The sequence below is a fragment of the Elephas maximus genome, chromosome 27, assembly GCF_024166365.1.
Source record: "Elephas maximus indicus isolate mEleMax1 chromosome 27, mEleMax1 primary haplotype, whole genome shotgun sequence".
Taxonomy (NCBI): Eukaryota; Metazoa; Chordata; class Mammalia; order Proboscidea; family Elephantidae; genus Elephas; species Elephas maximus.
The window spans coordinates 6,762,458-6,786,619 of NC_064845.1; the positions used below are offsets into that span (position 1 = coordinate 6,762,458).

General features: G+C 47.0%; 1 protein-coding gene across 1 annotated transcript in view; it reads right to left on the reverse strand.

The window, feature by feature from the left end:
• Positions 1-2,016: 2,016 nt before the first annotated feature.
• TRIM71 (tripartite motif containing 71) overlaps positions 2,017-24,162 on the reverse strand; it is an 83,616-nt gene continuing 61,470 nt past the window's right edge. The window contains exons 2-4 of the mRNA XM_049871177.1: positions 23,004-23,171; positions 10,343-10,477; positions 2,017-3,468 (exon numbers count right to left, since the gene is read on the reverse strand). Coding sequence (XP_049727134.1) covers positions 2,017-3,468; positions 10,343-10,477; positions 23,004-23,171 — 1,755 coding nt within the window. The remainder of the gene's footprint in view (positions 3,469-10,342; positions 10,478-23,003; positions 23,172-24,162) is intronic.

The following is a 24,162-nucleotide window of genomic DNA, read 5'->3' on the forward strand; positions in this document are numbered from 1 at the left end:
TTAATTGCCCAAAAGAGATGGGTGGGAGAAGCAATTTGATTGGCTCTTCACAATCCCCCACTCCACCTCTTTTTCTTTTGGGCCACAAAGGCAAATTGCTCCACTTTGTTCATTTATTCTGCTCATTTAAAACTACGTCCGTTTTGCAGCAGAAATTTCACTTCAACACAGGATCAGAAACGGATCCTTAGCCTTTGTTTCCACAAGAAGTCTCCCTGTAAGCCACTGACGTCGGAGGCGACAGCTCTTCCTGAGTGCTGCTCTGCATTATGGTTCTTATGTCAGTATTGGGGGCATAGAAGGGACCCATCTGGGTTCTGACAAGCAGGGTTACCAGCCACACCTGCTTCTTTCCACCTGAAAGACAGCCAACACCCAGAAGCACAAGGTCCTTGTACCCAAGTTCAGCTCACAACAAACCAACCCTGTAAAGTGACACCAATGCCATCCCAAGGGTCTATAGTGGGACCCTGGCTTTTTTCATTCTTTGGTACCGAGGTATAGGTTTAAGAAAAGGTATCCCGTCCTACATTTCAGGTCGAGGTGATTTAGTTTACAAATCCTTTTACATTCAAAGGCCCTGGGGTGGGGGGTGGTAGTGGTGGAAATCCATATTAACCTTCAGCCTGGGCACAGACCATTCTGGAAAAGTGGCCCGAGCAGCGGTTGTGGTATGAGCTGTTCCTGTTCAATGTGACTTTCAAACACGCAATTTTCCTGGACTTCCAAAGCAGTAAAAAATTGTGCTTTTAAAACAAAAGTTTATTCTTCTGCTGACTGTCCTAGCACTACAGAACAACATTCAGTCTTGGGCTGGGGACTGAACTGCCCTTTTCCTGCAGAGTCCCTCATCTGGGGGTGGCCTTGCTTCTCTCTTGCACTCCACCTGGGATTCCAGCACACATGGGCCCACCCACGCTCACACCCACACGCTAGCACGTGTCTGAAAACCCTCTCTCGAGAACGAGGCTCATCTTATCCTTGCTTCCACTGAGCTCCTTGTAACAACAGGAAAATAATCCTGGACATTTTTGAGAATCAAAACTCCGGCACTACATCCAATTATTTTTTAAGAAATCAAAGTGTGAAAAAAGGGGAGGAGGGGGTGGTTCTTGGAAGATGGCGTGACATTTTCAGTTTTACTATTTCAGAGCAAGATCACACACTAACACGCGTGCACATAAGATAAACACATCCTCCCTCCCTTAAAAAAAAAAAAAGAAGCAAAAATTACGTATCTTAAAATATGAATGGTCTGCTTTTCCTGGCTGGCAAGCCACAGCCACTTCTTCGAAGAATAAGAAAATATTCTGAGCAGGATGGTAAACACACTGAGGTATATATAAAAGGAGAACGCAGGAAAGTTCTCTCTTGCAGCACTTTCAAAATTAAAAAAAAAAAAAAAAAAAAATTTCCCCACAAAGATCAAGACCACAGAACAAAATCCAACCCCACAATAACATAGTATGCTTAAGAACACAAAACATCATTATGCAATCTAAATCCTAGTCTTCCATGTTTTATAGTTTTTTTTTCCCTTTCCCCCGAAGTAGTTTTTTGTGTTTCCTTGGCTCAATCTACAGAACACACCCCACCAAACACATCCAGTGCCCTCCCAGCCATACAGATCCCAGGCTTGTGCATATCACGCCCCCACGTGGGGCAAGAGGGAATGTGACCCCCGCTGAGGGGCAGTGGGAGGGGGCATGGATGAGGGCCTGCCCAGAGAAGGAAATGTAAAGATTATGAGGTAGATAGAAATTATCACTTCACAGGCTCAGTCCCTGCAGAAAAGATAAGTACATTCATCTGTAAAAAAATAAAGATGAGGTAGGACTTAAGCGATGTTGTACTTTTCTTGTTCTCTTTTAAAATAAGAAAGAAAGCAAAAAAAAAAAGAAAAAAAGAAAAAGAAATTTCCCTGAGACGGTTTCTTCTTGAAATTCAAAAGGAGAGAGAGAGCAAGAGAGAGACGCAGACACGCACACCCCAAACAGAGAAGCCTAGAAAACGCGATTAGAAGATGAGGATTCGATTGTTGCCAAAGTCCACCACGACGATCATCCCGTCGGGGGTGACGGCGATGCCGGAGGGGCGGTCCATCTGCCCGAAGCCACTGCCCTGAGAGCCAAACTTGCACAGGAAGCTGCCGTTGGACTCAAACATCTGTACCCGGTGGTTCCTGGAGTCGGCCACGATGATGCGGCCTTCCTGGTCCACGGCCACGCCCTGTGGACGCAGAAACTGCCCGTTGCCAGTGCCCTCAGAGCCCAGGAAGCGTGCAGATTGGCAGTCGGGGTGAATGACAAGGAGGCGGTGGTTGTTGAAGTCGGTGACCACCAAGTGGCCCTCGTGGTTGAAGGCCACCCCTCGTGGGGAGTCAAAGTGCTTCCAGAGAGCCCCCTCGAAGCCATACTTATTCAGGAAGACCCCGTCGGGCCCGAACAGCTGGATCCGGTGGTTCCGTGTATCTGAGACCAGGATCCTACCCTCGGAATTCACTGCCACGTCCCAGGGGTAGTTGAACTGCCCGTTCTTGGTTCCCTTCTCACCAAACTTGAGGAGGAACTGGCCCTCGAAGGTGAAGATCTGGATGCGGTGATTGTCCTTGTCCGCCACCACGATCCTGCGTGAGGCGTCGCAGGCCACCCCGGCCGGCCGGTCAAACTGCCCAGGCCGGGAGCCCAGGGCACCGAACTTGTGGTGGAAGGTGCCACAGGGCTTGAATACCTGGATGCGGTTGTTGCTGCGGTCAGCGACAATGATGTAACCCTCCTTGTCCACGCTCACGCCCCACGGGCGGCAAAGCTTGCCGTCGCTGTCTCCCTCGCTGCCGAAACTCAGGCCCGGGAGCCCGATGCCCACGTAGCTGCGGCCTGACTTGACCACCACCTTGAAGGGGCTGTTCTCGATGTGCTGGTTGCACAGGGTGACGGACACCAGGTGCTCGCCCTCCAGCTGGGGCCGGTAGCTCACCACATAAGTCCCGTTCTGCTGGTCATTCACCTCCGCTCCAAAAAGGTTGCCATCGGGGCCCAGGACCACAGCAGACATCAGGTCGCCCCCTGAGAGACGGGGCTCCCCATCATGGTCATAACCAATGACAGTGAAGGAGGCCACCTTACCCTGGAGGGCCCGCTTGAGGCCATCACCCGTGGCCTTGGTGAGCGGTGCGAAGGCACCACTGCTGACAAAGCCAAAGGATTTGATGGCCAGGTACAGGGCCTGGTCGGGGGGCGTGAACATGACCCGGTCATCTTCCTGGGGCTGCAGGAGGCTCCGCACGGTCTTCAGCTCCTGCACCTGGGCCAGCATGCGGTCTCGGGCCAGCAGGATGTCCAGCGCCCTGCCCTCCTCCAGGACCTGCTGGACGGCGCTGATGGTGCTCTCGAGCTTGTTGAGGTTCTGCCGCAGCTTCTCCACCTGCAGGTACAGAGACTTGGCTTTCACCTGGCGGATCTTCTCTACCTGGAGGGAAAGGTGGGAGCCAGGAGAAAGAAGACACGGCGCTTTAGAACCAAGTAAAGACAAAGGCACCTAACCCAAATCTAATCATAAGGACAGGCCCATGCTGAAGGACAATAGACAAAGGACAACTGGACTGCACTGCTCAAAAATGTCAAAATAAAAACAGCAAAGGAAGGCTGAGGACATGGTCCAGATGACAGGAAACCGAAGAGTCGTGAGAACTACAGGTAATGGGGCCATCCTGGATTGAATCCTGGATTGTGGGCGGGGGGATGCCTATAACGAAGGCTACTAGGACAATCGGTGAAAGTTTTATGGATTGTGGATTAGATACTAGTATTGAATCAATATTAAATTCCTGGATTTGATTATGTCAGAGAATTTCTTTGTTCATTAGAAATAAACACTGTGAATACACAGGGGTAAAGGGATAACGTATCTCTGATTGACTCCCAAATCACATACATACATATACATAGGAAACGATAAGGCAAACGGGGCAAAACATAAACAACTGGTGAAGCTGGGTGAAGGGTATCTAAAGGTCTTTGTATTATTCCCATAACTTTTCTGTAAATTAGAGATCACATGATAAAAAAGTTAAATTCAGCCACCAAGCTCATGTTTCTGAGTGTCTGCATTGTCCCCGGCACTGGAGGTACAGCCGTGACCAAAACATACAAATACGGTCCCTGCCCTCCTAGAGCTTACATTTAAAAATGACAGACAGACATTACGCAAGCAAATGAAGAAATCCCAGATGGTAATTTCAGAGAGTGCCAAGTGCAGAAACAGGAAGGCAGTGACCAGAGAGGCCTGGTTTGGACAATAGCTGTCAGGGACTGGGTCTTTCAAGAGTGGAGACCTGGAAGGTCCCCAACAAGCAAAGGGTCCTTAGCCTGGTGAAACACGCAGGCCCTGAGGGTTTTACGCAGGGGAGTGGTTTGTGCGGATTTATGCTCTTACACCCTCAGCTACGTGGAACCTGGACTGAAGAGGGACAGTGAGGTAAGGGAACATGTGGCTGAAAAACAGAGGTAGAGAGAAAAGTGAACAGATGGGGCGGGGGTCCGCAGAGCCAGCGGGACTTCGCGAACAAAGCCAGTCTTGTGGCAAGACATGGAGCCTGAAATCTCACAGTGCGTGTATGCATGCACACGCACGTGACTAGAGGGTGAAAGGTTGTGTGTAGACAGAATATGGGGAACTCATGAGCGCTAAATCCAGGTTACAAACCCCACTCCCCTAGTCCCCTCTCTTCAACCCTGTGCTGATGAACAGCTTTTAGAATCTTCAACTCAAAAGCGCCGTGGACTACAAGGAGCATTCATGTCGTGTTCCTGGTGAATTTACGTCTGTTCTGCAGGATTTAAGGAGCCCTGGTGATGCAGCAGTGAAGAGCTATGGCTGCTAACCAAATGGTCTGCCATTCCAATCCACCAGCCACTCCTTGGAAACCCTGTGGGGCAGTCCTACTACTTTGGCCTATAGGATCGCTATTGAGTCGCAATAGACTTGATGGCAAAAGGTTTTGGTTTTGGTGACACTGCGGATAAAAATCACTCGGCTGCTAACCCAAGCATTGGTGGTTCTAACCCACCAGCTGCTCCGTGGAGGAAAAATGTGACAGTCTTGCTTCTGTAAAATTTACAGCCTTGCTAACCCTATAGGGCAGTTCTGCTCTGTCCTATAGGGTCGCTAAGAATCAGAATTGACAACAGTGGCTTTGGGTTAAGGATTTAAAAAATATGTTGCCCCCCTCCCCCAAAACTGCCCTAGAATCTCAGAACTAAAGAAGAAGGGAAAGACACTGGAAGGATGACAGAGATGTGACAGCTTAAGTTGGCAGGTGACCTTGGTGAAAGGATCTAAGATGTCACAGAGTCATAAAAACAAAGACCAGCAAGGTTCCTGGTTGGCTTAGCAAAAACAGATAAGGTAGTTCTCAGTGGTAAGGCTTTTTCCCATTACATTAATAACCACAACATTTCCGGACCCCATGCCCTAGCTCATCACCGTGGAAGAAGTAGAAGTGAGTTCCCGCCCAGGGTCTCACCAACGGACAGAGTAAAGATAGTCTGAACTCAGGCAAAGTTGTGCATTTAAAGGTTTACAACATGGGGTATAATTTTCCATGAACTCACAACTCCAGGAACAAACATCAGCTGTTCAAACTATAAAACTCTTCATCCAGATTACTAAGTGACATCACAACAGATGTTAGACCACATTCCAGAAGGAGAGAAGCCATCTTCAATTTGAACAAAAAAGTGAGGACCTATGAGCTGCCAATCATCATGTTAGCATTGGGAACATTACAGCCCAGTGTAACCTGGTGAAAGCTAACTCATATTGGTTAAGACAATTTTTGCTACTCTTTTACGATCCTACGGAAACCCTGGTGGCGTAGTGGTTAAGTGCTATGGCTGCTAAACAAAGGGTCAGCAGTTTGAATCCGCCAGGTGCTCCTTGGAAACTCTGTGGGGCAGCTCTACTCTGTCCTATAGGGTCGCTATGAGTTGGAATCGACTCGACGGCACTGGGTTGGTTTGGCTTTGATGATCCTACAGCCAAGAATGGTTCCATGAGGCCCAATGAGAAGAATGGAAGAAAGCAAGCCAAAACATCTAGATTCAAATCCTTGCCTATTAAAGGTAAGGGACTGCCTCGGTGGTTCTCAACTGACTGAGCAGATCCACCCGTGGTGCATTTATAAAATCAAGATGTCCAGAAATACTGAGCCCAAAGCTCCAGGCGTATGGCCCAGAAGACAACCCACCAACCCCACCACACACACAATTGTGAACTTGGCAAGTTTGTCACAACTGGTGGCCTGTATCACTTCCAAGGAAGCCCTCTAAAGATAAAATGCTATGATATATAAACACAGGCTCTCATCTGGTTACGCTATTTGGGAAAATGGCATTTTGTCTAACCGATGATTGCTACCCGACCATTTTGTGTCATTTTGCAGAGAAGACCATGGATTCTTCTGCGTGCTCTGTTGATCTGAAAGCCACGGCAAGTCCAGTTCAGAATAAGGATCCACTGTTGGCAGGCTTCTACTCTAAGTGGATTCCCTCAGGCGATGATGACCGTGATTTTGACCCATTGAAACCAGGGTGGGTGTGGGTGTGTGTGTGTGTGTGTGTGTGTGTGTGTGTGTGTTGTGTGTGTGTTGTGTGTAGCAGAGGAAAAGCTAAGCCCTTTGGTCTTACACTGGGCCAAACCTCTGGTTTTGGTTCTGATCCCTGAACTTTTGTTGTGTCACTGACTCTGACTCATAGCGACCCCATGTGACAGAGTAGAAATAGTGCCCCATAAGTGGCACGATGTATTTATACACAAGGTTATGTTGCTCCTACAAAGCTGAGTTTGATTTAGCCAAGGCAGTATTCCTGGGTTGTAAACTGGAGGGGAATGGAGCCCTGGTGGTGCAGTAGATTAAGTGTTCGTCTGCTAACCAGGAGATTGGCAGTTCAATTCCACCAGCCACTCCTTGGAAAGCCTATGGGGTAGTTTTACCCCATCCTGCAGGGTGGCTGTGAGTTGGACTCAACGGCAAAAGGTTATTATTCTTATTTTTTAAACCTTCACAGAAGCAGACACGAGGTCTTTCTCCTCCAGAGCCTCTCGGTGGGTTCAAACCACCAACCTTTCAGTTAACAGTTGAGTGCTTAACTGTTGTGCCACAGGGCTCCTTAGTGACTGGTCACCCTAAACTAGGTGGTATAATAATCCCCCAGGGGAGCTGAGTCCACCAGAAACTTCTACGCCATAAAAATTCAGTCAATACTTGACAAATTAAGACTTGGTCCTTACACTCTTGGTTTTCTCTGCAAAATATGAAACTATACAAAATAGTCGGGTAACTTGTTTATTCCCTTTATGTAAAACCCACTGCTGTCGAGTCGATTCCGACTCATAGCAACCCTATGGGACAGAGTAGAACTGCCTCATGGGGTTTCCAAGGAGTGGCTAGTGGATTTGAACTGCCGATCTTTTGGTTAGCAGCCTAAGCTCTTAGCCACTACTCGTGAGAATTAAAAGTGGGAGATTTTATTTATTTAATGCAACTGGGACTATGAGAAAAAACAAAATTTGTCTAACAAAGAGGTATCCTGGAAGAGGGCAGCAGAAAGGCTTTACTGGGAGGGAACAAAAAAATTAGTCATTAGTCAGAGGCGAGGACCCCCACAGGACCTGGGGTGAGGTCTCATAGCAGGAAGTAAAGAGAACAGGACTGAGGTGTGTAAGAACAAGCCAAGGTATTCTGGAATTACCTGAGAATAATTTTTGTAGGCAAGTAGAAACAGTTTGACTCTTTTTTGCCAAACATGCCTCTCCTGAAGTAAAAATGTAATTTCTATTTCTCCTGAGAGAGCACATGAGTCAGCCTCCCAGGAGGGAGAGGAGCTGAGGTGAGACCGGCAGAAAACCACCCCCCCCCCGGCCCCCACAAAGGCCCTTTCATCAGCAAATCCAGAAGAGCCAGTTTGTGTTCACCTCAGAGCTCTCGGGTTGCAGAAGTGGGCCCCTCTCAGTTATAATTAACATTCGTGGGTGGCACGCAAGACAACAGACCATGGAGACCATGGGGCCATCCGAGTGTCTGCAAACAACACTGGGTCCACAACGGAGCTCAAAAAATACTCGCTGAGTTAAATCCGGGACGTTTCCCCCTCAAACGCTCTACTCTTCCTGTCAACTGCAACTGAACAACTGAGCCACATCCCTTGAAAGGTCAGAAGAGGCAGAAAGCAGCTAATTACTAAGCATAACTAAATGGGGAAAAAAAGCAAAATCCAATGTAACTTTTCAGAACGTTTTAGGGCCCAGGAATTAATGAGGGTCCCTTTCAGAAATTGAGATGCTATTCCTACTAACAAATAGCACATACACACAAATGCAGATTTTCCATCAGTTATGTTAAAAACAAACAAACAAAAAACCAACCCAGTTCTAGTCACGTCTATTCTGACTCATGGGGACGCCCCGTGTGCTCAGCACAACCGTATTCCCTAAGAGTTTTTAAGGCTGGGATCACCAGAGACTTCTAAAGCACCTCTGGGTGGGTTCAAAACTGCCAACCTTTCAGCTAGTACTCAAGTGCTTCACTGCTGCACCACCCAGGGCCTCCAATCAGCTATATACACCTACTCCTCACCTACCGACTATCTCGTTATCCAACATTTCGCATTTACAACAATAGTAAAAAAAAAAAAAGAACTATTATCTTTTTGCGCGTTAGGTGGGCATGTTGGCAATGCCTGCAGTGCGTCCCCTCAGGATTGAAGAGGGACTCTGTACAGCCTCTGGGAAGCTGGGCCTTGCTGCCCTGCTCTGTGTCCAGCTGCTGTGCAGAGTAGGCCTCCTCCATAGCCAAGCTGGAGGCAGGGGCAGCACCAAGCCAGCAGGCGCCTGTTCTTGGTTCCCAGCTCCTATGCTGCCTGAGGCCCTGCAGCTCAAAACTGCTGTGGGGTAGGAAGGAAGGAAAGAAAGAGGCATCGAAGACAGTGGTTGGAAGAAATGTGTGAGTTTAATGACATCCCAAAGTGCACCCAATTGGGCCTGAAGCCTCTGTGGGGCCAGATGAGTGGCCATGCTCCCAGTGCTCTTGCAGGAAGCCAGAGTCTCAGTGACTCTAGTCCTGGAGGGCAGAGCAGGCTCCTGGGGATGGTGAGCAGGGCTTGTAGGGGTGGGAGTGGAGCCTGGAGGTGGGTCGTCAAGACAAGCTCTGAGCCAGCACAGGAGGGAAGAGAAGTGGTTAAGCCATGGGCCCTCCGCTCACACAGCCTGGCTTTATCCAGCTGTGCCTCCTGGACTTTACACAGGTCACTGGTGGCGTAGTGGTTAAGAGCTTGACTTCTTACCAAAAGGTTGGCAGTTTGAATCTACCAGGTGCTCCCTGGAAACCCTTTGGGGCAGTTCTGCTCTGTCCTACAGGGTAGCTGTGAGTTGGAATCGACTCGACAGCCGTGGGTTTAGTTGGGTTTTTGGTTTTAGACTTGTCACAGTGAGAAGAACATCAGTAAACCTTAGCTATTACTGTTTCTATGATCATATTTTCTAAATTAAAAAAAAAAAAAAAAAAACGAGACAAATGGATGGTCTAAAAACGGGGAAAAAATTCTCTATTTTCAAATAATGCTGATTTTTGCATAAAGACTTGGTCTATGGAATGGAACCACATCGCTAAGTGAGGGGTGTGTGTAGTCTCACTCAAACAGAAGCTTTGGCTGCCCGTCATTACAGTGCGTGTGTTTAGAGAACAAAGTTACATCTAAGAACTGACACGGGGTGACGGTCCGCCCACAGGCACATGCCCGACTTTTCCCTGAGGACGTAAGATCAGAAAAGATTGGGATGGTGACCTGCACTTCGGTGGAGCGAGTCATCTTTCCAGCTGATTTTATCTCAACAGCACACTAGTGTGTGCTTGCCACCCTCTTCTGCCCCAACAGGAAGAAAGGGCACACACTCCCTGCCCTTACAAGCGGAAAACTGGTCTTCCACAAGGGTCAGGAAGTGGAGCCAGCCAGGATATCAGGAATAGGATGTTTCCTACCAGCCTGCTTCTCTTAACAACAGTTCTGATTGTATTCTCCTTTCTGCTCCTTTTCAGGACACGCAATAAAACTTGAGACTCGTGGGTGCCCGGCCACTTCTGAAAAGCCTTCTTGTACGACTGCATGGCCGGCACCCCCGGTGTTCCGGGGGGCCCTGTATCTTTCTGCCAACAAACTTTTAGGGGAAAACAGCAAGTGTTATAAACTTAGAGCCTGGTCCAGGACTCTGAAAATGAGTCTTCGGAAAGCTCTGCTGTGGTTTACAGAGGAAATGCCGGCGGGGTGGGCGGGCGGCCCACTGTTACCTTCCACAGCAGCTCGCACTCTCGCTCCTCCAGGGCCTTCTTGTGCCTTGCGGTCACCGCTTTGACCTCCGAGTGCACCAGCTTGGCCTTCATCTCCACCTGCTCTGCCACCGCCTGGGCCTGCTCGATGCTCAGCTGGAAAACCAACGAAAGTGTCAATGCACCAGGAGACCCCTTCACTGTCACAGCAAACGCTGAAATCTGCTTTTAGCAGATGTGGACAGCGACCACCCTGGGCCCCCAGACCACCTGACCCACCTCCTTGGAAAGGGAGTGGACACTCAGGGGAAGACTGGCACCTGCTGGACGTGTAACTGAAGGAGCTGCTGGCAGGCGCTGGATTTCTTTGTAGGAGAAATGGTATCTACACAGCCAACGTCAGGACTATTAAGAGATACCTTGACACAGTAAAACTAGTGTGCAGGGAATGGAGACTGTGAAACGCACAACTCTGAGCACATGAGCAAAGCCAGCATGCTGAGGACATGAGGGTATACAACAGGCTCCCTGCTATAGGGTTACCTGTCCCATCGTGGTCAAGGCACGAGCAACACAGCTCACCCCAGCTAGACGCAACATCTAGTGCACATCGGGACTATCATCTGGCCACCTAAGAAACTGCGCCCTGTGGTCAGGGACCGCCTGGCAGAGCTGTCTGCTCACCACCACACACCCCCACCTTGTACCAGGACCCTGAGTAAATCAGCTGGTTTAATCAGACATATTATTGTTCATAAAAAATTAATCCAGACAGAAGTCCTGGTGGTTTTCATTAATATTACATGACACATCTTGAAAAGCCACAAGGATCTCTATGAGATACTGAGGTATTAAATCAGGGAATCCTGCTGCTAATGGTACCACAGGTTCTACAGCAGGTGACCCAGGTCAGGTGGGGCCTTGGGACACGGGGGTTGGAGCCCAAGTGGTAGGGTGACCAACCATCTGGTCTGCGCTAGACTGAGGTGTTCCCGTGACACGGACTTTCGGTGTTCACACCAGAACAGGACAGTCCTGGGGAAGCCTGGATGGCTGGTCATCCTAGGAGATGGGTAATCCACACATTCCAACCCTGGGTCCCTCTCCCTTTAGCTGTAAGGCCTTGGACAAGCTCCGGGGCCTCTCAGACCCCGGTAAAGGGCGGATGTAAGGAAATACACGGCGATACATGGAAACTGCTGAACACAACAAACACTGTCGCTATTAATGGTGCTCAGCTGACAAAAACACCTGGAAAGACAGCCCAACTATCCTTTCCCCTCAGCCATTACCTCTCACCACATCAGAGGCTTGGTCATGGAATTAGGCCTACTAACGATTCCCATCTTTACGTTTTAAAAAAAACTGTACTAAAATACACAGAACATAAAACCCACCATTAGTGACCTTCACAATGGTGCTAGACCATAGTCACTATCCAGTTCCAGAGCATTTCCATTATCCCCAAGGAAATCCCGTACCTATTAACTCCCCACACCATACTCTCCCTAGACCCTGGCAACCAATAATCTGCTTTCTGTCCCTATGGACTTGCCTATTCCAACACTGCAGATAAGGAATCCTACAGTATGCGGGATGCCTCATCTTTATGAATACTCTTCGGGCCAAACAGTGACTCTTTCAGTCACTTACTGTCTGGGCCCCTATTTACCACCTTGAAGAGGGTTGATATTCACAGCATGCAAGCTGCACCTACATGCATTTCCAGTTGGCTAAGCTCCTTAAGCTCACTGTGCCTCAATTTCCTTTCAAGTAACTAGGGTTAACGACACCAGTACCAGCTGCGGCCCAAGCTGACTCTGACTCAGGGTGACTCCATGTGTCTTCAAGTAGAACTCTGCTTCACAGAGTTTTCAATAGCTGTTCTCCCCCCACCCCATGGAAGTGGACCACCAGGCCCTTCTTCCAAGGCACCTCTGGGTAGACCTGAACCTCCAACCTTTCGGTTAGCAGCCAAGTGTGTTACCCATTTGTACCACTCAGGTACTCCTGTACAGCTACCCTCAGAACACCCATGACTGACAGGTTTACTGTACTCTCTGCCTCAATCCCTGTGAAGCCTAAGGATCCACTGAGCTTTCCGGAGCTACTTGGGCTCATCTGGAAGGCTCACAGGCTCTCCACAGGCTAGAATCTTTCTCTTCCAACTTTACCTATTTCAAAACCTAGCTCAGGTCGCCTCCTTCCTGAAGCTAAAAGTGGCTGACGCCTTCCCATGTTTCTGCTGTCTTTACAATTCTGTTCCTCCTGCCCCCCGCCCCCCGCCCCCCGCTGCCAATATATACCAAACACAGCGGGATCTAAGTCCATGCAACTTGGCCATCTGGCTTGTAACAGAAACAAAATATAAATTTCATATTGTGTAGGTCCCTGGCCTTAGGTAGCCAACAAACAAACTGAAGCAGGTCGGCGCATATCTAAATTACCCAGAAGATAAAAAATTAGAATAACCAGTCAAATGTGCGAGTGTGGATATAAGCAGACATCATCACGGGACTGATGACTTTCAAATGTCTCAGAATTCACGAAGAAAAAGCGAAACCTCACTAGACATTAAGAACGGAGAGAATTTCATGTCGGAAACTGGTTAAATGTGAGATGGAAGGGCAAAGGGGATGCTGAGGCTAACAGAGACGGACAATAACTGCAGGAAGGAGCAATGAGCCCTTGGGCTGGGAGAACAAAGTTGTGACAACCCAGAAGTGTGGAAGAAGGGCTGAGCCCAGCTAATTCTGGGGGTGGCAAAAGCTAGATGCTGGAACCAACATCTGCTGCCAGGGTGAAGAAAGGGTGCTACTGAGAATAGAAGAAGCATGTCCCTTCTTCCAATTTCCAGACATGTGGTTGGAAGAGTCACAGCCCCAGCATCACAAGGCAAGACTATGAACATGCTGACTAGAGCCGGGACAGCAGAGCTCAGTAATCTAGACAGTCAGTTTTTAGATATGGTCGTTATTAATTAGCACAAAGTTGCTGTCCAAGTTAGTATCTGACCAAGACAACCAAGCCCGTGTCCGTGACATTTTTTAACCACTGCCTCAGTTGAAAAGCAGAAGCTGCAAACAGATTTATTTATAATAATGCCATGTTATGTGCCAGCTGGCCTTTATATAAAAATCAGAAAATGTGGCAACAGTAGACCCGCATTCCTCCAGGGTAAGCACTGGCTGGAGAGAGCACAGGGCATCCCCTGTGCAGAGCGGGTGGGTTTACCTTCTCTCCCCTTGGCTGGGCTTGCTCTCATGTGTCCTGCCAGGCCCCAACAGGTCCTTGTGTTAGAAACTCCAGTTCTATGATAAGAACTGCCTGTTTCTTTCATTTTTCAAACAGGCAAAAGGAATGCAAAACTCTATGGCAACTTGAGTCACCACCCAGCATGCAAGGATAACATCATTTCTTGGGTAGAGAGTCATAAAGGCTGGATGTGTAGAGGGCAACATAGGTTTCCCCTAAACTGTACACACCCCAATCAAGCACTGCATTCCAAGATGTGCAGACCAGGTCAGGGCCTGGTAAACTGGTTCCTGATCTAAAACAGGAAGTTTGAAGCAGACACAAGGCAGATGGGTTGGGGACTTCCAATTTCCAAAACAGGAACGCACACTCTGCCCGTAAGAAAAGAGAATCACCCAACAAGCATGGGAATAGAGAGAAAATGTTACCATCTCTTAAATGTTAACAGATTTAATCAGATGTGGGAAAGTTAAGGGTCTCGATCCGGGCAGGTGAGACAGGCAGCACATGTCAACCAACTGTTGAATGGTGGCCATTCGTGGATGCGAGGAGTCGAAGGCCAAATGGAGGTTTCCTGGCAAAGAGTGCAGGCATCCATTAGCGATGTCTGCTGTGGACAGTAGTGTTGGCATGATGGCTACTTGATAATCAAAGGGTAATAAAGAATTCAGATACCACCCATAAACTCTTAGGCTACCATACTGTTTATGGGAGCTATCGTACTTGACTCTAAAATGTAATTTTTATCACGTTAACATCTTTGAAACTAGGGCTCATACTACAATTGCCAGTATTTTTTTATTAGTTACACATAAAATAAACATGCATCTTACGACCAATGGCATCTTAAATGTGATGAAATACATTAACTAAATCATCAGGGCTGTCTCAGGCGGATATTAACTACTCCTGAGCCTTGTTACTGTCATCCCCGGGGATTTGTGCACATCAAGAACTCCTACATAAATGACCAAAATGTACTTCCAGGGAGAGAGTCAAAGTGAAAGCAATGGAATATTCTACGAAGTAATAAAAGTGGTCAGTTTTAGAGCACTGATGAGGCGGATGAAAGTATCTTCTGTGCTTTGTTTGTTGTACACCTTCCTCAGGTATGAATTCTCTTTATCAGACAATCTAGAATTAATTCAGGGATTTACTTCTGGGTGTCTTCTCTAGACCTAAGACTTTCAAGTTAAAAACAAGACAAAGTGTGAGTCTCTTAGAGTTGTTAACTTAGGAATCTGAGAGTCAACTGTACATGTGATACTTGGCAGTTAATATTGGATAAAATCCAAATATTCACGGGAGAAATGTACCTTTTATGTATATATACTCTCCATCCAGAAATGATTTATGGGAAGCTTACAACATCACACAAACCAATCCTGAAATTAAGTGGATGAGAACATCAGGACTGGATGTGTCCAAGACAGACGGCCTCACCAGGGAGGTTAACACACAGACTGACTGCTGTACAGGGCAGCTTATTTGTTGTAGGAGAGGAACCAGTAGAAACCTCAAGCCTTCTGGCACCAACACAAACGCAGAAACTTGATCAGTGGAGTGATTTGGGGTCCAGAAGACCCTGCAGAGAGGCAGAAAACACCTCTGCTGTGTCTCTTGGGAGGTGTATTATCTCCAACCATGGAGAGGAAACCGACAAGTGTCCCTGGTTAAATAACGGTGGAGGGAGTCCATGAAGGTTCTTTCTTAAAAAAGCTGCTAAGTGGAAATTAAAACACCTGATCCCCAAGTAGTGCCGAGTCCAGGTACATTGTAATGTGTCACTGAGGACTCGTTTAAGGGTGGCGTAAGTTTTATGGAAACCCTGGTGGCGTAGTGGTTAAGTGCTACAGCTGTTAACCGCAGGGTCGGCAGTTCAAATCCACCAGGCACTCCTTGGAAACTCTATGGGGCAATTCTACCCTGTCCTATAGGGTCGCTATGGGTTGGAATCAACTTGACTGCACTGGGTGAGTAAGTTTTATAAGGCTTTAAATCTAGCTGAATAAGGAAGATTGAAGAAGAATTGATGCCTTTGAACTGTGGTGTTGGCGAAGAATATTGAATATACCATGGACTGCCAGAAGAACAAAGAAATCTTTCTTGGAAGAAGTACAAGAATGCTCCTTAGAAGCAAGGATGGCGAGACTGTGTCTTATATACTTTGGACATGTTGTCAAGAGGGATCAGTCCCTGGAGAAGGACGTCATGCTTGGCAGAGTACAGGGTCAGCGGAAAAGAGGAAGACCCTCAACGAGGTGGACTGACACAGTGGGTGCAACAATGGGCTCAAGTATAACAACGATTGTAAGGATGGCGCAGGACCAGGCAGTGTTTCGTTCTGTTGTGCACAGGGTCGCTATGAGTCAGAGCCAACTCAACGGCACCCAACAACAACAACGACAAATCTAGCTGCAGATTTGGTCCAGCCAGTATCCTTTACTTTCTGGATGTGTTCTTACTCCAATCCTCTGGTCCAAAGGGGACTACCAGCCCTCGTGGTGCCCATCTCCCCACCCAAAGAGGGAGAATGGAGGAAGCCAGGCCAATCAAGCTGGATTTTACAAATGGATGTTCCAAGCCTCCCTTCCTCAATCTCTCCAAAAAAGAAAAGGTGAAGGTGGAGGATCTCACTCCTTCCCTGCGGGAACAGGACGAGAGCTCCGCTTATGCCCACCTGCCTCTCTACTACACCGATGAAGCCCATGTTCGGCAGTCAGAATGAATGAGGTTACCCTGGAGAGACGAGCAGAGCTGAACGACACCATGGCTGAATCCCTGGGTCCCGAAAGCCTGATCCATCCACACTCTACCTGGTTACCTGAGACTATTCATTCCCTTTCCGTCCCTTGCAACCAAGAATCCTAATTAAGATGCCATGGGAAACTTTTTATTTAGGTCATGGTGCATTAAAATTTTTCAGCCATAATGTGTGTGTGGGTGTGTGTGGGTGTGTTAGCTGTAGTCTCCCAGTTTGGAAAAAAAGACCACCAGTTTTGGGTTCAGACCACAATTCCTTGACCACCTTTGGCACTCTTAACCTCTGTGAAGCAAGGTTTTCGCCCAGTAAAATGCAAAGAATAACGCCCATACCTCCCAAGCCTGCTATGTGTCCATAAAGCACCTATTTCAGTGCCAGTACCAGAGCAGAAGCTCAATAAACAAGGGATGTTAATTCTTACTGATAAAAAGGGACGCTGGAAGACCATGGCTAGCTAATGCAATCTGAGACCTTTGAGAAAAGCCCCTACATTTTGTTTTCTTCCATTTTCACATCTGTAATGGGGGAAATGTTTTCTTCACCTACATCCTGGGACAGTTTACACAAGCTCACATGAGATACAAGCCTTCTCTGCATTTGTTGTCCTTATTTTCTATCATGGCAAGCGGGGGTTAATAAAACGCAGGCTACCTGGTCTTACCAAAGTGATCAAACAGAAAATAGGGGACCACAGTCTAGCATCACATACAATTTCACTTCTACAACATAAGATAATTGTGCTAAGTTGCTGAAAACTCAGTTTTCATTTATGTGTCAAGTGATGTGATACAGTTCTCTTGCTTTCAATGAAGAGTACCAATAATATTTACTTTTATAACTGAGAAAAGCAACTTAGACGCCCAATAAACAAAATCAAAAGAGGGGGGAAAAGCACAAGTAGCTGGTAGTCTGAAACATTCATTTTAACGATATTACTACTATTGACTTACTACTAGTATCACACGAAAAGAGAAGCTCTACTTTAATCAAAACTATAGTGTGCTTAGATAAAAACTCTTGCAGCTGGTGTGATCATTAGGCCGGGTTTGGGTCAACATGCAGGTATAAAGGTTATGCAAGACTTCTGAAAAATTTTTACAAAAGGTGCAGAGGTCATGGTTTCTTTCTTCCAATTGCCCAGAACATAGATGGCATGGCTGGAGTGCCAGCAGCTATTCTGGACCATGAGGGGGATTTGTCAACATCTAGGATTTGTAGGGCAGAGCTGAAGAATCTTTGATTCCCCAATGAATGCCTTTATCGCCAGACCTCTTTTTGTTTTTAATAAAGAGATTAAACCTTGAGCGTTTAAACTACTATTTTGAGGGCAGAGAGTCTGTTACTCATTGCTAAAGGCAATTTCTAACTGATATAAAAAAAAAATCCAATCTATGACAGAAATCAGATTAGTAGTCGCTTGGAACATGGGGTAAGGTGGGAGAGATTAGGGGAAAAAAAGGACAAGGGAACGTTTGGAGGTGATAGGTATTTATAATCTTGATTGTGGAGTGGTTTCATGGGTGTCTTGTTATACAAGTGGGCATTTTAAATATGTCCAGTTCATTGTATACCAATTTAACCTAAATAAAACCAACTTGCTTCAGTTCCAACCATAGCAAAACAACAACAACAACAACAAAAAAATTACTATTAGTATTTCAGTCTATTTTTTCTCAGTGTTATTTCCTGGTTTTGGATCATCTCTAAGCAACTTACAGTATACTTAGTACTCACTTATTGACTATCTCATTATTTCACATTTCACATTTACAACAATAGTGAAAAAATCTACTATCTGACTATTCTGCACATTAACGACATACATCTGATGGTGTGGTACAAGGTGAGAGTAATGCTGGCTTGTGATGATGGGAAATCATTCTCAGTGGTTCTCACAGTTATATAATGATGTAGTCATCCTCCATTTTGTGATCTGATGTGGTCATCCTTCCTTTTTGCATATAACATCGATTTTCATACAATGAACTGGCCTCAAGATGCTAAATGAGGAGTGGGCATATGCTTTTTTACTTAAATGTGATCACAAACAGTTCATCACGTAACTGGCCATAAAATCCTTGCTCCTATGGCTGGCCATTCGTAATGGTCCAATGATTATCTCTTGTCTTCTCCAGCATGCAAGGAAGCTGCCATAGTGGAAATCCTAAAGGGGGGAATGACTTACTTCCAATTAAAGCTCTGGATATTTTTCAAAGCACATGCTCCCATCCACAAAGATTAAGAATGGTGTACTCAACAGATTTCATAAGAGTCAGAGTATTCTGGGGTCATTTTTATTATGGTTACTTCTCAGGTTAAGCATACTGCCATAAGTTCAAATGAAACAGTTGTGTTTTGTCTTTATAAGGTATATGTTCGTTTCCTTCATTCTCTTCACCTTTTAGTGGCTTCCAATTTTATCTACTTATAATCTTTTCATAGAGTAACTAACTATATGTCATTACTTTTCTAATTTGTTGTTTCCCTTTTAATTTTACCGGTTTTTAACATGCAAAAAAGCCTTTTCTATCACTTCTAGTGCCTTTGTATTATATATATCTCCCTCAGTTGTTTTTTTGTTTTACCCTTTAACCTAGCTAGGTTTTAGCATTTGCTGTGATAACTTTTTTAATCTATTCCTTCTTTCTACCTCTTCACCCCTTATTTGGCTTGATGCCTTCTTAACTATACGATGCCAACAAGATAAAACCTACTTCTGGGATATGTATTCTGTCTCTTGAATCTGCCAGCACAAACAATAAGCTTTGAAAAGTGGCTGAAAAACTCGTTGAATATATTCATACTACTGAGATCAAATGAACAAACCTAGGACTGTTTCTTAGACCAATGACTTCTGAACTCAAACTTGTTATTTAAACCATCCCTGTAAAAGAAATCAGAATCTCGTCTTACCTTCTGGCCAGCATGACTGTGTTTTCTGGTTTAAGTGGGTTCAGTCACTTTTCTTCAAAACAGTAAGAACAAATATATGGGAACCCAAATTACGTACAGATTATCAAGAAAATCACCATTTCAGAAAATTACACACCAACTGCCTACAATTTCCCTCCTCTCCAATTATCACATAAAAGAAAACACGGGCTCCATATCCTCTCTGCTGAGCTCTTTAACGTAATGCTATTAATTGACAGCATGCATATTGTGTGGTCAGGCTGTCCACTTCCATTAACGTTTGAGAAGGTGCATGGTAAAATCATGTGGATGAGATCGTGCACCCCGAAATCTGTGTCATTCACAGCATTTCAAGGTAACTTCTTTAACTCTGTCTTCCCCATTCCCCTAGGCACCCTCGTGGCACAGTGGTTAAGAGCCCAGCTACTAACCAAAAGGTCTGCGGCTTGAATTCACCAGCCGCTCCTTGGAAACCCTATGGGCCAACTCTACTCTGTCCTATAGCGTCATTATGAGTCAGGATCAACTTGATAGCAATAGGTTTGGTTTTGTGTTTTCTTTAACTCTGTGAGGCACGTCTCAAACTTTCAGTGGTTCTCTCTTTCCAATCACTGCTCAGTGACCAACAAATGTAAAACCACTTGTATATTCATATATAAATCTCAACATCTTTTCTCAGACGCATACCCTATGCTTTGTTGTTGCAGTTGGTCCTGACTCACGGTGACCCCACGTACAACAAAACTAAACGCTGCCCGGCCCGCACCATCCCTGTGATGGGCTGTGGATTTGAAACCTTGTGATCCACTCGATTTGCTCTGATTTTCAGGAAGATCACTAGGCCCTTCTTCCTAGTCTCTCTGGAAGCTCCATTGAAACCCATCCAGCATCATAGCAACAGGATGTACTGGAGACTCACTGGCAGGAAACTGCATCTGGGTCTCCCACATGGAATTCCACCACTGAGCTGCCACTGCGCCTCCTTACCCTGTGCTTAAAAACCCATCGCCGTCGAGTCAATTCTGGCTCATAGCAACCCTATAGGACACAGGAGAACCATCCCATAGGGCTTCCAAGGAGTGCTGGTGGATTCAAACTGCCGACCTTTTGGTTAGCAGCCACAGCTCTCAACTACTGTGCCACCAGGGCTCCTGCCCTATAATGACTGCCATTAAAGATTAATCAATCTTAGGGTTTTTTCCCCCCTGTGCATTACTAACACTTTCCCCGAAGTCTTTTTAAAATACGTGAAATGATGTAGTCATTAAATGAGTTTTGTTGTAAATGCTCCCAGGGACGAGGACCGCCCTGTGTACACCCCAACGTTCCTCTGACGTTTCCGGAACAGCATCGTACCTTAACATTTAGGAGACGCTGGGTTACAATTGCTCCAGGCTGACTTCAGTGCCCTGTGACCATGGTGGGGCTAGTGAGCTGTCACCTGTCCACTCCTACTCAATCTGCTTCCATGACATACAACTGCGACAGTCCTGAGCCCTGCTGGCAGCCCCATGTACAAAACATGTCTTCACACTAAAAAGCATGTCACACCAGACTTCTGGCCTTCACAGCTTGTTTCTGTGGCTTACATGGCCAACAAGCTTTCAGCAAAAGATTTTAGTGTGAAGTTAGTTAGCCCTGTTAAGCGCTCAGATGCTCGCTTAAAGGTCCGTGGTTTTAACCCACCAGCTGCTCAGTGGGAGAAAAGACCTAGCAATCCACTCTCTCAAAGATTACAGCCTAGAAGACCCTACGGGGTAGGTGTGCTGTGTCACATAGGGTCACTATGAGTCGGACTCAACTCCACGGCCCAGCCTTTACCTCAGCTTCCCCTCCCTGCTCCAGAGGCCTGTGTCGGCATCGCAGCATTAACTCAGCGAATGAGGTTCTGTGTTTTCCACCAACATTCAAGAACTGCGTTCTTAACAGGCGCCCATACTCTCATTTCAGAGAGGGCCTCTGAGCTCCCAGATGCTTGCTTTTCTAGAAACTCCCATTTCATCAAGGATCTGATGAGAACAGCCAGAAGCAGGTGTCCGATCCCACTCCAGTCCTCAGATCATTGGCTGAATGTAGGTTTTAAAGAATTATAACCCAGAGCAAAGAAAGAGCACTACACACACACACACAGACACATACACACACCCCACTGTTACATGAGGATTTTCTAGGAAATCTATTCAGAATCCATATAAAGCTGATACTCTGCAGGCATACCTAGGTGTGGGGAATCCCTGGGTGGTACAAATGGTTAAAGGCTCAACTACTAACCTAAAGGCTGGTGGTTTGACCTCATCCAGAGGTGTCTTGAAGACAAGCCTGGCAATCTGCTTCCAAAAGGCCACGGCCTTAAAAATCCTATGGAGCAGTTCTACTCTGCACACGTGAGGTCATCATGACTAGAAATGACTGGACAACCATGCCCACCACTAGATATGGCCATACAGTGTTAAAATACCAAAACACTGGGCCTCTCACCTCACCCGAACTACTTACTCCCTGGCCACCTGGCTCCTCCCCACAGAATGCTCCATCATCCCCTATTCAGACTAGTGTCAGGCACACTACTACCAACTATTATTTTCAATTTCACCCCTTGGGCCTGTGCCTAGTTCTTTCCACTGCTCACGGAGTAGGCTGTCAGGAAACACAGAAGATATTTAGTTTAGAAATTGAGCGTGGCAGACAACACTGGCTATCCCTCAAATTCTCTCCCTTTCACAGAGAACGTGCGTTTCCCTGAGATATCATCATCTTAACACAGACCTCTTTATAGCAAATCATGACACTTGGTTTTTCTCCCTCGAGTGGCTGACTCCACAAAGCAGAGGTGGCTGTGACAGAGCTCAAGACCACCAGCAATTCTCTAACTTAGGCTTCAAAGACGCCCTGCGTGTTCTCAGTCTCCTAGGGCGGAGCAAAAAAAATAAAAAGAAAGGCTCCCCCTGTCCCCATCAGTGGTCCTGAAACCCTGCTGCACTGTAGAATCACCTGGGGGGATTTAAAAACCCCTGGCAGGCAGGCTATACCCGAGACAGATCCTATCACAATCCAGCATGTAAGCTTCCAAAGACATGCGGATGTGCAGCAGAGGCTGGGTACCAGCTCTGGGAGACACCCACGGAGCTAAGATACTTGGCAAGGTCCTAACTGTGGTGGCATAAAACGGGAGACACAAGCCATCTCACCCCTGGAAACACAGACATGCTGACAGGATGACCCACCAGTGGAGACGCCTGCAAATGAGAACTACTGGAACTAAGGATAAGAAACACATTCTTCATGAGTATTATCTTATGTCTTAGAGTCCAGTCCACTATGCCTGAAGAGCTGGCTTTGGGAATGGTTTTAGATCTGGGTTAACAGAGAGTCTGGGGGCCATGTCTTCTGGGGTTTCTCCAATCTCAGTCAGACCATTAAGTCTGGTTTTTTGTTTTTGTTTTTTTTTTACTAGAATTTGAATTCTGCACCCTACTATTTTTTTCCTGCTCCATCAGGGACTCTGCTGCGTTCCCTGTCAGGGCAGTCTTCGGTGGTAGCTGGGCACCACCTAGTTCTTCTGGTCTCAGGCTGATGGAGTCTCTCTGGTTTACGTGGTCCTTTCTGTTTCTTGGGCTAGTATTTTTCTTGTGTCTTTAGTGTCAAACTTTCAACCCTTCCGTTAGCAGCCAGTGCGTTAACCACTCAGACCACCCAGGGTCTCCATGCGCAAGAAAGAAGGGAACCAGGCGAGGGGTGGGGAGAACTGACCTGGATTGCCTGGCGGCCCTGCTGGGCATCGGCCAGCAGCTGGATGGTGAGCGCCCGTGAGTCCTGCAGCGCCTCCTGGAGGTAGGTGAAGCTGTGGCCTCCGTGCCGGCCCATGGTGCACTCACGGCAGATGGGCACCGAGCAAGTGTCACAGTACAGGTGCAGCACCTGCCAACGACGCAAGGACAGACATTAGTGAGATGCATGACACCAGAGGGGCAAGCAGAAGGACAAGCAGGGTGCCTGGAATCCCAGGCCCAGAGCCACCCGATCCCAACAACCACGCACGCCCCTACGTGGAGAGGGAGCAAGTCCAGCAACAGTGAACACAGACAAAATTAACCACGTGCTCTTCTTTCCACTCCCTCCTGCCCAACGTCAAGGGAAAATACCACAACTCCCACACACCCCTTTCCTTTCATTCAGAACAGTAACCGCCATACTTTAAAGGCCAAGATGCAATGCAAACCACCCTCCTGGCAGAAGAGATTTCCCTGCATCTCAGATTAATTACCCAGAAAAGTTGCAAGATTATGTTTCTCTAGTCTGAGGTTGGCAGCATACATAAAAAGAATACACCAGAAGGGCTCCCCTTGCCACCCCAGCCTTCGGGTGTGTGGAGCAAGGAGTCAGTATTAATCACCCTCACACCACAGCATGTCTCCAGGCTCGCCATCAAGATTAGCACAAAACGCAAAGCCTGGTCCCCACAGGCAGGCGCTCAAGCTAACTATGGGCTTAAGCTTCTGGAACGAAGGCCAAAAAGCTAGTGGTAAGGTCTGCCAGCTTCTCGTCTTTCTTCTTCCTGCCAAGTTACGCCAAGGAGTTGAACCTGGGAGGCAGCCGGTGCTGACAGAACAGCTTTCCGTGATGCTGTGTGTTTCCCTGGGGCCCTGCGTGCTGAGGGGAGAGAGAGAATGGTTGGCACAAGCTCCACCTGCTGATAAACAAGGAGCTCTGGAAAGCTCCTTGGCACAGAAACTGGGCCAGCGTCACTGCCATGTCCCTCCATGGGACAAGGCGCTTAACATGCTCTGTGTAAATGTTTGCTGGATTGCTTTCAAGGGCAGAGCTTAAATCTGCCTCTGGTACACCTGTGTGTGAGGGAAGCCAGCCAACACTCAACAGGGAAGCGAGGTCCATGGGGGATTCTACACCT